The following is a 14029-nucleotide window of genomic DNA, read 5'->3' as shown; positions in this document are numbered from 1 at the left end:
CCAACTAAGGGCATATTCCGAAAAATGCAAATGGGGTACATTTTTCAAACCCTGTGCTGGTAGGCTGGGGAAGTGAGCTGGGGGGTGGCCATTTGATACAATGTGTTTTGTTCTGAGATTATTCCTGCTGAGGCTTTGGGGGAGCCCATTAATTATAAGAGGGCTCTGTATCTGGTACATGTCATTTATTTTCAAGGATAATGAAGTATGACAAATAAGTAAGGAAAACAAGAGCTGGCAGAAGAAGGGCTAAGAAATTCTGAGAAATAAAAATTAGGAAAGAATAGAAGATATAAATAAATATTCATATGATAAAAATAAATATGGTAAATAAGTAGAAAAATAGGAAAATTAGGAAAGAATAGAAGTCAACTGTGTTTGAGCATCAGGTAAAAATGTGAATAGGTTACGTAATAAAAAATTAAGTTTCTAGACATTAAAAAGAAAAAAAGACAGTGTTGGCTGTCACCCAAAAACTGATTTGAATACTCACTGAACTGAGAGTCTGTTGAAACCAACAGGGACAGCCCAGGAGGGTGTCTGTGCACTCACCTTCTCCTCTGACTACAGGAAAAGCTCAAGGAGCACAGATGCCCTGGCCATCCTTTACCTGATAAACTTGGGATCATCACCACCTGGGGCACCAGGAATCCTCCTAGGGGTGGATGCTCTGAAAAGACACTAGCCTGTGTTTCTTTTATGAGCCACACTGGCTATTAAGTTTTGCATGGTCTTCTCCAGCTGCCCTGGCTTAAACACACCCACAGCTAATGTTACCCCTTCTGGTCTGGTCCTGGCTTTAAGTATAACTGATGATCGGTCTTGTGATTTGATCAGAACTTTGAAACACCTGAAGGTGTTTTTATTTGTTCCTGTAATTAATGGATATCTTATGAGACCTCCCTCCTGATTGTCTTTAAAAGGACAAACTAGAATTTTACAGAATTAAAATTATTTGGGAGTAACTTACAGCTAATAGTATCAAACACCGCTATTGTGAAAAATTATAAACCATTAAAAATGAATTCTAGGTTTATTCCTGAATCTCCTCGGTGGCTGATATCCCAGAGAAGATTTAGAGAGGCTGAAGATATCATCCAAAAAGCTGCAAAAATGAACAACGTACCTACCCCAGGGGTGATTTTTGATCCTGTGGAGGTAAGCGTCTGTGGATGTCTCCTCTTGAGATCAGCTATGCAGTCTTGATTTCATGAAATTTAATTTAGTTCAGTAAGTTTTGAGTGTCCACTATGTACCAGGCTCTATACAAGTCCTTAGAGACACATTGATGATTAAGTTCTGAGATCAAACCCACCTCAAAGGGCTGTGTACGAATTAAGTGAAATAATATATGTAAACTGCTTAGCATAGAGCAAGTGTTTATTAATTATTACTTCCCTTCCCTTTTGCAAGTTCATCTACAACTTTTTATCAGTATTGCTCCATATCATTGATGCAGCTACCTACCGGTGATTTTTGAATGACCAGATTAAGTGGAAAAATGTGTTTGAGGGTATTCAAATGAGTTCCCCCACTGTATCCCGAATCTTTCCAAAGCCTTCTGAGGAAGCTGTGCATATCTTTAGTCTTGCTATGTTGTATCTAGAACCTTAACACCTGAGAGCACAGGCTGGATGATTCATCCCTGAAGGCAGGAAGCCACAAGAAAAAGCTGCTGTTCTCTGTGAGCAGCCACACTCCTGACAGTCATGAGAACTTGCAATGTTCTTGGCCATGCCCTTTGCTGGCTCCTGGAGTAAACAAGAAAAATTAGACACAGTTCCTATGCTTAAGGAGCATAGAATGTGACTAATAGTGTCAAGAAGATTAGATGAAAAATAAATGATGACGTGAGAGAGGAAAGGCTAAGTACCCGAGGAGTGGACACTGTGTGCCCGCAGAGAAAGAGAGCAGAGTGACTCAGGGCTGAAGAGGAAGGTTCAAACCAGGGAGGACAATTACATAAATGGAGAGGCTGGGGTAGGGCATTCCTGGCTAGGAGAAGGGTAGGGGACTGCTCAGGACACCCCAGGAAGACTAGTTTGGCTACAGTGACAGTATGCATGCCCCACGCTCAAGTCTGCACGACTGGCTACCCTAGAAAGCAGGGCTGTGTGGAGGGTGGTGGGTAGGCGAGTGCTCCACTCCGAGGCCTTCCCCCATCCCTGACCTTTGGGACCTTTGACAGAAGCAGAAACCCTGGCGATGGTGGGAGGATTAATTACAGTGACTGTGAAGCCAAACTCTCAGATGGCTTCCAGGAGAAACATCTCTTAATCCTTTGCTCTTCAGATCAAGAATTCCATTTACAGCCATAGTCAGTTTAACTGAATGCAAAAACGATATTGAGAGTGTCTAACACTTCTGCATTTCGGAGTCGTGCTGGATGTTTATTGATATTTATTGCGTACGTGATCTGATTCCTTGCTTTAAGGAATTTACAGCCTTACAGTAGAGATTAGACCTTCATGGATGAAAGCAATCATAAAACATATCAGAGATATAGGGTTATAGACAAATGAGAATAAAGTTCAGTGTCAAAACACATGCTTCTGACAGTGCCTCGTTTCTTCTTGCCATGAGGCACATGCAGCCTGACCCAGACAAGCCCACCAAGGGAAAGGGAACTTGTGCTTTCCCGAGCCCAGTCATCTCGCCTGCTCATCTCTCAGGTAGGGTCCTCTTTAGGAGGATCTGCAGAGTCCTGTGTCGGCAAATGCAACCTACTCAGAATGATAATGGGAGCCTACCAGATGCCAGGCACAATGTTCAGCTCATTTGATGCTCATGCTAGCCTTAGCAAATAGGTACTACTGTAGGCCTATTTTTCAGGAGAGAATACTGAGGTACAGAGAAGTTAAGTAATTTGCCCAAGATGACACAACCAGAAGTGTCACTAGGTCTCTCTTGGTGCCAAAGTGCATGCTCTTAACAACTGCGCTTTCTTACTTCATGCTAGGGGCGGTAGCATTAATGTGGACAGGAAAAAATATAGAGTAGTATCATTTTGGAAAGTGGTCTTAGGTTTCTCTGGCTTCCCTTCTGAAGCACCTTCAACCTGCTCATGGTGTCTGGTCCAAAGGCATTTTAGTGGCTCCACACAGGCCAGGGACAAAGCACTGGATTCAAGTATGTTGTCCTTGGGTTTCCAAACCTGGCTGCTTATCACATTCATCCAAGGAACTTTAAAAATACAGATTCCCAGGCCACTGGGCCCCAGGAGAGATTCAGAGTAAGCAAGCCCAGGGTGGGACCTGGCAATCTGTATTTTCACAAGGGCCCTGTGGAAGCACCAAGTGTTAGCACGGGCCTGATCCACAGGTCCTATCTGTGCATGGCACCACTCCCAGACCCTCCGGGAGGACTTCTAGTTCCCACTAGTTTATGCAGGGGCTTTGCTTTGTTGTAATAACAGGATTATATTGATGGGACATGTTTTAGAGCTGTACGCTCCAAATAGTGTAAGAAAAAAAGGTAATATGGCTGTGAGCTGTGTGAGGAGGTGTCTGATTATTCTTAGAAAGAAGGATGCTAATATCTGGGACCACCAGCTACAAAGGCAGGGCTGGCACTCTCACTTCATAATAGTATCTGTTTCCTCGGCCTCTCATTGTACACACACCGTAGGGCCACAAAACCCTTGTACTTGATCCCAAAGAGATTCCTCACCTCAGAGCCTTGGAACTTTCTAGTTTCAATTCTAATAAGCTAGGCTATCTAGGTTCCTAACACATGGCAAGTTAACTTCAGTAAAGGAAAAGTAGAGAAGCCCTTTGACAGCTGTATGTAGTTGCCACTATCCACTGACAGCTGGCATCTTTTTCTCAATAGTGCAGTAATAATAATAATAGTTAAAATGTATTGGGCACTTACCGTGGTTCAAGTACGATGCTAAGCTTTATATATATAATCTCATTTAATCTTTGCAACTCCCAATTATTATGCCCATTTTACGGAGAAGTAAACTGAGCCTCAGAGAGGATAACAGTAACTTGCTCTAGGTCCGCCAGTTAACCCAAGTCTCTTCTGACACTGAGACAACAACAAGAAAAGTATAAACGCAGACATGGACCTCAAGGCAGTTTGGGGCTATATGGCCTGACCCACTCAACTGGCCCTAAGGATTACAGCTTAGTGTGATTAAGGTCACCCATGGTGACCCTGAGTCAGAAAAGACTATGTTAGCAGTCAGGCTTTATATAAAGAGACGGTGGAGCCAATGTTATATATTTAAAGAGCCTCTGCCTAGGGCCAGCCTTATGGCTTAGTGGTTAAGTCCGGTGCGCTCTGCCTCAGCGGCCCAAGTTCGCATACGCAGATCCTGGGTGCGGACCTACACCACTCATCAAGCCATGTTGTGGCGGCAACCCACATACAAAATAGAGAATGATTGGCACAGATGTTAGCTCAGGGCTGATCTTCCTCAAGCAAAGAAAGAGGAAGATTGGCAATGGATGTTAGCTCAGAGAAAATCTTCCTCACCGAAAAAAAAAAAAAGCCTCTGTCTAAAATGGGCCACAAACATTTGTTAGACTGTTAGTTCTAAAGTGTTAGAATAAGCATCATGTGTGTAGATGCCCTTATTCCCCACAAATTCTAGACTTCTAAGCATATTCAAGGTGAAGTGAGAGTTAGATGCATAAAGTTTTTCCCATGCTGTCAAGGCCCAAGATACTTCCTCACCACCTCTTAATCGCATGGTTATTTGCATTATTTTAGCTACTGGAGCTAACATCCCTGAAGCAGCAGAAAGCTATCATTCTGGACCTGTTCAGGACTCAGAATATTGCCACAATAACCATTATGTCTTTGCTGCTATGGTGAGTAATAAGTGATCTGGAAATGCGACATACAGCACATAAGTAACAACTGATTTTCTTTAATTCAGGGAAACATCAGGGCAAGGCCTGGGTCTTCCTGAGAAAAAATAAAAATTATAGAATTCTAAGTTATTTGGAAATGCCTCAATTCAACTCATGGAACTGGATCCTGAAAAGAAAGTCACAGGAACAATATTTAAGTCTGCAGTACGGTGGCTCACAGGGAAAGAGTCCCTCCCCTCCTAAAGTTATTAGGATTAAGATTAATGATGTCCCAGGGCTGGCCCTGTGGCCGAGTGGTTAAGTTCGCGGGCTCCGCTGCAGGTGGCCCAGTGTTTCGTTGGTTCGAATCCTGGGCACGGACACGGCACTGCTCATCAAACCACGCTGAGGCAGCGTCCCACATGCCACAACTAGAAGGACCCACAATGAAGAATATACAACTATGTACTGGGGGGCTTTGGGGAGAAAAAGGAAAAAAATAAAATCTTTAAAAAAAAAAAAAGATTAATGATGTCCCGGGTACCTGAAGCTGAGATGCTAACTCAGCTCCTGCTTCCTGAAGCTGTACTGGCAATTTGAAGAGTGAGGTTAGAATAACCCGAGTCCCCACTGTGTGGACTGGAGTTTTGACAAGCTTTTTACACTTGCTAATAGCAAACTACCAAGTGATTTTAAAGCATTAAAATAATTGACTTTGTAGACAAGATTTAATAATGTTTCTGCCAGGAAATGAGGAGGAAGAAAAAAGGAACACGCCTACCTCATGATGGCAGCACACACACAAAAATGATCATCAGAACTAGTAGGTTCTGACTGCAGCTTGTCTATTTTTAGGGTCACCCTGTTTGCAATTAGAAGAAATCAGTGACAGAGCTTATGCCTCTGAATGAAGCAAGTGTGTCCTAGGCACATGGCTTTCCTCGCTGCAGACCTCCTTTGTTCTTGCATCTCAGCATAAATCATTGATGCACATGTATCTTGAGCAGTAGCGCTACTGAGCCAATAATAAACTAGTCATTAGTTTTTTTCTAAGCTGCTCTTATTACCAAATACAAAAATCATTAAGATTTCTAGGGCAATCAAGTTTCATTTTTCGTTTTGTTTTGGATTAGCCTTTGTGCTACCTAACCTCCTAGACACTGTATAAAAAGATTCAACAGTGTTCCTGAAAACATGTTTCAGATGGCCTCTGCTTTCCAGGCATGATAATAATGAGCAGATGTCTGCACAGGGCAGTCTGCATAGCGCAGTTGTCTTTCCACAGAGAAGCTTGTACGTGGAAGTTAACTGTCATGACGGAATGTGCAGTGTGCGCCCTAGGTGATACTTTGAAGCATTATGGGACTTTCATTCTTTTCCCTAAAGTGAGTTTTACTAAATCAATTGGAATTTACTCTAAGTGGATCTCACAGTATTAGTTACATATCTTTTCTCTGGTTTTTTTTTGGTAAGAATGAAATCTGGATTTTATGTTCACTGACTGACATTCTTTCTTCAAATAATAGATCTAAGGGAATGAGGATGTACAAACTGTGCCAGAAATATTGAAATTTGAAATTCACTAGACTAGGAGAGGTACTGGTGCATTGGTGTATCGACACTAGTGCTCTCCAACAGAACTTTCTGCAGTGATGAAAATGTTTTATATCTGTGTTGTCCATTATAGTAGCCACTAGCCACATGTGGCTATTAAGCAATTGAAGTGTGACTAGTGCAACTGAGCAACTGAATTTTTTTTTTTAAGATTGGCACCTGAGCTAACATCTGTTGCCAATCTTCTTTTGTGTTTTTTTTCCTTCTTCTCCCCAAAGGCCCCCAGCACATAGTTGTATATCCTAGTTGTGAGTGCCTCTGGTTGTGCTATGTGGGACGCCACCTCAGCATGGCCTGATGAGCGGCGCCGTGTCCACACCCAGGATCCGAACTGGCAAAACCCTGGGCCACTGAAGCAGAGCATGCGAACTTAACCACTAGGCAACCAGGCCAGCCCCCTGAATTTTTAATTTTATTTAATTTTAATTTATTTACTCTTAAATAGCCCTATGTGGCTGATGGCTACTTGTAGGACAGCAAGATCTAGACAATTTCTTGACCATCCTGGAATTTTAGAGTGATTCAGGCCATCCTTTTGCCATTCTTTTTTCTTTTGTTTTTCAGGATGCTCACCTCGGTGGGTTACTTTGCCCTGTCTCTGAACACCCCTAATTTACATGGAGATGCTTACCTGAACTGTTTCCTCTCTGCCTTGATTGAGGTTCCGGCTTACATTACAGCCTGGCTGCTCCTGCGAACCCTGCCCAGGCGTTTTATCATAGCTGGAGTACTGTTCCTGGGGGGAGGTGTGCTTCTCTTAATTCAAGGGGTACCTGCAGGTAAGAAGTAAACCAATATTAACAGCTTACCAGAAAAGATCCACATCTTGACTAGGCTAATTCTTCTTTTTTTTTTTTTTCCTGTTTTATCTCCCCAAACTCCCCGTACACAGTTGTCTATCTTAGTTGCATGTCCTTCTAGTTGTGGGATAGGCTAATTCTTAATCACTGCTCCCTGTTTATGTCACTTTTACATCATAACCCATACATAAGTCAATTAGACTAGTGATTGCTAACTATGCAATTTCCCATGTTCAGAACAACTCCCTTCAACCAGAAGATCAGCCTTGGAGAATAGGAAATCACTGCCTGAAGAGGGAGAGTCATGCTCCCAGTCATCCCCTTTGTAGAAATATTCACCTAAACCCTTAAACCTCTTTTTCTGAGTCACAACCCTGATTCCCATTTCTTGGTACTTTCAAACCTTTTCTCTGAGGTGTGTATTCAAGTGCTAGAGTTGGTAGTATGTACCAGTTCCAGGATAAAGTCAGTGATTTTTATGGTCTGTAATCTTTTCAGTCATTAAAAAGCTCACAAAGGGACAAATGCTTCCTTTTTTGCCTTATGTCTAATTTTCTCATATTATTAAGATGTTAATTCAATAGATTGTTGAGATGTAGTATTATACATAGAAATATAATTTCTTAATAATAATAAACAGGATAGAAAGGAATTGTCGCTCTCTTTGAAGATACCTTAAATATATTAACATGCTAACAACTTACCAGGAAATTGCTGTAACAAATAAAAGTGGACAAAGGTCACTGAGTGCATCAATGATCTAGAATAACAGTAGAGAAAGCACAAAGCAGCCCCTCACTCTCCATCTTTGTCCATGTCTGATTTTTAAGGCATTTGAAGAGAAGATGTTATTTGGGGAATATCTTTATATTATAAATACATTCCCATACAAGCAAAAAGGACAATAAAAGCAACTGAGTTAAGAAAGTATCCCTTCTAGAAGCACCTCTGTTTACACTGGGTCTCTTTTCCAGATTACAACTTCCTGTCGATTGGTCTGGTGATGTTAGGAAAATTCGGGATCACCTCTGCTTTCTCCATGCTGTATGTCTTCACTGCAGAGCTCTACCCAACCCTGGTCAGGAACATGGCTGTGGGGGTCACATCCATGGCCTCCAGAGTGGGCAGCATCATTGCTCCCTACTTTGTTTACCTTGGTGAGATTTTATCAGTGCATTTTATCAGTTTGTTCTTTTTTTAAATATAATTAATAGATTTTCATTGTGAAAAATTCAAACAGCATAGATAGTACTGGAAAAAGTACATGTTCACCTCTTCTCTCTCAGTTCCCCAAATCATAGCTCTAGAAGTAACTAATATTAACAGTTTGGTGAGTAGCCCTTCAGACATTTTGTTTTGCACAACATATAGATTTTTTTTCACACACAAAATCATATTATATACATTGTTTCACAACTTCCTTTAAATGTAGCATAATATCAGAATATCTTTCCATATTGGTATATATAGCTCTTTTACCTTCTTTTTCGTTAGTACATAATCTTCCAATGTACATACCTACATAGTTTAACTCGGCTCAATGGATGAACATTTAGGCCATTTCCAGGTTTTTGTTACTACAGATAACACTGTAATGAACATTCTCCTACTCCCTACACCCTTTGTTAGTTTATTTACAATATTTGGATTCATGGAAAGAGTTATAGAAGTAAAATTGCTGGAGCAATTTAAAAATTTCATAGATAGTGCCAAATTGACCTCTAAATATTGTGCCAAATTTACAGTCCAGCTGTCAAAATACAAGACTGCCTGTTTCTCTATATCCCCACCAACAAGAGAGATTATCTAATTTTTTTAATCATTGATAATCTCTTATGTGAAAAAATGGATATCATTGTTGCTTTCCTTTCCATTTCTTTAATTATGAATGAGGTTGAGCATTTTTTGATATATTTATTGACATTCTATTTATTTTTCAGTGACCTGACTCTTCATGTCTTTTGCCCATCTTTCTTTTTTTTTAATTCATTCTTTTTTTAATTTAATATTTTTCAGTTTTATGGAGATATAATTGACATATAACATTGTGTAATTTTAGGGTGTGCATGTGATGATTTGATATACATGTGTACTGGAAAATGATTATTACAATAAGGTTAGTTAACACATTCATCACTTCACATAGTTACAATTTTTTGTGTGTGGTGAAAACTTTTAAGATCTGTTAGCAACCTTCAAACATACAATACAGTATTGTTATCTAGAGTCATCACGCTGTCCATCACACCCCCAGACCTTATTCATGTTGTAACTGGAAGTTTGTACTCTTCCATCACCTGCACTCATTTCCCACACCCGCCCTCTGTCCCTGGCAACCACTAATCTCCCCTCTGTTTCTATGAGTTTGTTATTTTCAGATTCTCATATAAATGAGATCACATATATTTGTCTTTCTCCATCTGACTCATTTCACTCAGCGTAATGCTCTCCAGGTTCATCTATGTTGTCGCAAATGGGAGGATTTTCTTCTTGCTTATGGCTGAACAATATTCCATTGCGCATATATATACACCATACTTTCTTTCTTCATTCATTCGTGGATGTACACTTAGGTTGTTTCCATGTGTGGGCTATTATAAGTAATGCTGTAATAAACATGGAAGTCCAAGTATCTCTTTGAGATAGTGATTTCATTTCCTTCAGACTTATACCCACAAGTGGGATTGCTGGATCACATGGTAGCTCTATTCTTAATTTTTTAAGGAGCCTCCATACTGTTTTCCTTAGTGGCTGTACCAATTTACATTCACACCAACAGTGTACAGAGTTCTGTTTTCTCCACACCCTCACCAGCATTTTCCATCTTTTGCTTTTTTTGATAATAGACATTCTAACAGGTATGAGATAATGTCTCATTCTGGTTTCAATTTTCATTTTCTTGATGATTACTGATGTTGAGCACCTTTTCACATAACTGTTGGTATCGTGTGTCTTTGCCTGTTTTTTAATCAAATTATTTGTGTGTCATTTGGGGTTTTTTTTTTTCCTTGCTATTGAGTTTGAGTTCCTTATATATTTGGATTTTAACCATTATCAGATATGTGGTTTGCAAATATTTTTCTCCTATTCCATAGGTTGCCTTTTCATTTTGTTGATGGTTTCTTTTGCTGTGCAGAATCTTTTTAGTTCAAGGTAGTGACACTTTTTATTTATGCTTTATTGCTTTGGGTCTCATATATAAAAAAATATTGCCAAGGCCGATGTCAAGAAGCTTTTTCCCTGTGTTTTCTTCTTCTAGGAGTCTTATAGTTTCACTTAAGTCTTTAATCTATTTTGAGTTATGTTTTGTGAGTGAGGTAAGACAGGCATCTAGTTTTGTTTTTTTTTTTAATTTTTATTGAGTTAATGATAGGTTACAATCTTGTGAAATTTCAGTTGTACATTGTTGTATGTCAGTCGTGTTGTAGGTGCACCACTTCACCCTTTGTGCCCACCCCCACCCCATCTTTCCCCTGGTAGCCACTAATCTGTTCTCTTTGTCCACATGTTTAAATTCCTCATATGAGTGGAATCATACAGAGATTGTCCTTCTCTATCTGGCTTATTTCACTTAACATAATGCCCTCAAGGTCCATCCATGTTGTTGCAAATGGGACGATTTTGTTCTGTTTTACAGCTGAGTAGTATTCCATTGTATATATGTACCACATCTTCTTTATCCAATCATCTGTTGATGGGCACTTAGGTTGCTTCCATGTCTTGGCTATTGTAAATAATGCTGCAATAAACATTGGGGTGCATAGTACTTCTGGAATTGCTGACTTCAAGCTGTTTGGATAGATACCCAGTAGTGGGATAGCTGGGTCATATGGTAGTTCTATTTTTAATTTTTTGAGGAATCTCCATACTGTTTTCCATAGTGGCTGCACCAGTTTGCATTCCCACCAGCAGTGTATGAGGGTTCCTTTTTCTCCACAACCTCTCCAACATTTGTTACTATTAGTTTTAGATATTTTTGAATTCTAATGGGTGTAAGGTGATATCTTAGTGTAGTTTTGATTTGCATTTCCCTGATGATCAGCGATGATGAGCATCTTTTCATGTGCCTATTGGCCATCCGTATATCTTCTTTGGAGAAATGTCTGTTCATGTCTCCAGCCCATTTTTTGATTGGGTTGTTTGATGTTTTGTTGTTGAGTTGTGAGAGTTCTTTATATATTACGAATATTAAGCCTTTGTCAGATACATGACTTGCAAATATTTTTTCCCAGTTAGTGGGTTGTTTTTTTTGTTTCAATCCTGTTTTCATTTGCTTTGAAGAAGCTCTTTAGTCTGATGAAGTCCCATTTGTTTATTCTTTCTATTGTTTACCTTCTCTGAGAAGACATGGTGTCCGAAAATATCCTTTTAATACTGATGTCAAAGAGTGTACTGACTACATTTTCTTCTAGAAGCCTTATGGTTTCAGGTCTCAGCTTTAGGTCTTTGATCCATTTTGAGTTTATTTTGGTGAATGGTGAGAAAGAATGAAACAATTTTCATTCTTTTACATGTGGCTTTCCAGTTTTCCCAGCACCGTTTGTTGAAAAGACTTTCTTTTCTCCATTGTATGCCCTCAGCTCCTTTGTCGAAGATAAGCTGTCCATAGATGTGTGGTTTTATTTCTGGGCTTTCAATTTGTTCCATTGATCTGTGCACCTGCTTTTGTACCAGTACCATGCTGTTTTGATTACTGTAGCTTTGTAGTATGTTTTGAAGTCAGGGATTGTGATGCCTCCCGTTTTGTTCTTTTTTCTCAGGATTGCTTTAGAAATTCGGGGTCTTTTGTTGCCCCATATGAATTTTAGGATTCTTTGTTCTAATTCTGTAAAGAATGTCATTTGGATTCTGATTGGGATAGCGTTGAATCTGTAGATTGCTTTAGGTAGAATGGACATTTTAACTATGTTTATTCTTCCAATCCATGTGCATGGAATGTCTTTCCATCTCTTTATGTCGTCATCCAATTCTTTCAGAAAGGCCTTGTAATTTTCATTGTATAGGTCTTTCACTTCCTTAGTTAAGTTCACCCCAAGGTATTTTATTCTTTTTGTAGTGATTGTGAATGGTATTGTGTTCTTGAGTTCTTTTTCTGTTAGTTCGTTATTAGAATATAGAAATGCTACTGATTTATGCAAATTGATTTTATACCCTGCAACTTTGCTGTAGTTGTTGATTACTTCTAAAAGTTTTCCAATGGATTCTTTGGGGTTTTCTATATATAAGATTATGTCATCTGCAAACAGTGAGAGTTTCACTTCTTCCCTCCCTATATGGATTCCTTTTATTCCTTTTTCTTGCCTGATTGCTCTGGCCAGGACCTCCAGTACTATGTTAAATAAAAGTGGTGATAGAGGGCATCCTTGTCTCGTTCCTGTTTTCAGGGGGATGGTGCTCAGTTTTTGCCCATTGAGTATGATGTTAGCTGTGGGTTTGTCATATATGGCCTTTATTATGTTGAGGTAGTTCCCTCCTATGCCCATTTTGTTCAGAGTTTTTATCATAAATGGCTGTTGGATCTTGTAAAATGCTTTCTCTGCATCTATTGAGATGATTATGTGGTCTTTATTCCTCAGTTTGTTGATGTGGTGTATCACGTTGATTGATTTGTGGATGTTGAACCATGCCCGTGTCCCTGGTATGAATCCCACTTGATCATGATGTATGATCCTTTTATGAATTGCTGAATTCTGGTTGCCAAAATTTTGTTTAGAATTTTTGCATCTATGTTCATCAGTGATATTGGCCTGTAGTTCTCTTTTTTCGTGCTGTCCTTGTCAGGCTTTGGTATCAGCGTGATGTTGGCCTCGTAGAATGTGTTAGGAAGTGTTCCATCCTCCCTAATTTTTTGGAATAGCTTGCAAAGGATAGGTATTAAATCCTCTCTGAAAGTTTGGTAGAATTCCCCAGGATAGCCATCTGGTCCTGGGGTTTTATTCTTTGGGATGTTTTTGATTGCTGTTTCAATCTCTTTCCTTGTGATTGGTGTGTTCAAATTGTCTGCCTCTTCTTGAGTGAGCTTTGGGAGATTGTAGGAGTCCAAGAATTTATCCATTTCCTCTAGGTTGTCCATTTTGTTGGCATATAGTTTTTCATAGTATTCTCTTATAATCCGTTGTATTTCTGCAGAGTCTGTTGTTATTTCTCCTCTTTCATTTCTGATTTTGTTTATTTGAGCTTTCTCCCTTTTTTTCTTTGTAAGTCTGGCTAGGAGTTTGTCAATTTTATTTATCTTCCCAAAGAACCAGCTCTTTGTTTCATTGATCCTTTCTACTGCCTTTTTCATTTCAATAACATTATTTGTGCTCTGATTTTTATTATTTCTCTCCTTCTGCTGACTTTGGGCTTTGTTTGTTCTTCTTTCTCTAATTCGCTTAGGTATAGTTTAAGATAGCTTATTTGGGATTTTTCTTGTTTGTTAAGATGTGCCTGTGTTGCGATGAATTTTCCTCTTAATACAGCTTTTGCTGTATCCCATATGAGTTGGTATGGCATGTTATCATTTTCATTTGTCTCCAGGTATTTTTTTATTTCTTCTTTAATTTCTTCAATGATCCATTGCTTGTTCAATAGGATATTGTTTAGTCTCCATATCCTTGTGCCTTTCTCAGCTTTTTTCTTGTAATTAATTTCTAGCCTTATAGCATTATGATCGGAGAAGATGCTTGTTATTATTTCAATTTTTTTAAATTTGTAGAGGCTTGCCTTGTTTCCCAACATATCATCTATCCTTGAGAATGTTCCATGCACACTTCAGAAGAATGTATATTTTGCTGTTTTTGGATGAAGTGTTCTATATATGTCTATTAAGTC

At 39.3% G+C, this 14029-nt stretch overlaps 1 protein-coding gene across 3 annotated transcripts in view; it reads left to right on the top strand.

Annotated features, from left to right (window-relative positions):
• SLC22A4 (solute carrier family 22 member 4) overlaps window positions 1-14029 on the top strand; it is a 60069-nt gene that overhangs the window by 29035 nt on the left and 17005 nt on the right. For all 3 annotated transcript variants that reach the window (XR_011505829.1, XM_014856784.3, XM_070517415.1), the window contains exons 5-8: window positions 1032-1158; window positions 4720-4820; window positions 6981-7195; window positions 8191-8373. Coding sequence is in view for 2 of the 3 variants with exons in the window: in XM_014856784.3 (XP_014712270.1) it covers window positions 1032-1158; window positions 4720-4820; window positions 6981-7195; window positions 8191-8373 (626 nt within the window). In the remaining variant the exon portion in view is untranslated. The remainder of the gene's footprint in view (window positions 1-1031; window positions 1159-4719; window positions 4821-6980; window positions 7196-8190; window positions 8374-14029) is intronic.

The sequence above is a fragment of the Equus asinus genome, chromosome 9 (genome assembly GCF_041296235.1).
Source record: "Equus asinus isolate D_3611 breed Donkey chromosome 9, EquAss-T2T_v2, whole genome shotgun sequence".
NCBI classification, from domain to species: Eukaryota; Metazoa; Chordata; class Mammalia; order Perissodactyla; family Equidae; genus Equus; species Equus asinus.
The sequence above is the reverse complement of the archived record's forward strand: the minus strand, read 5'-3'. Positions and strand labels throughout refer to the sequence as shown.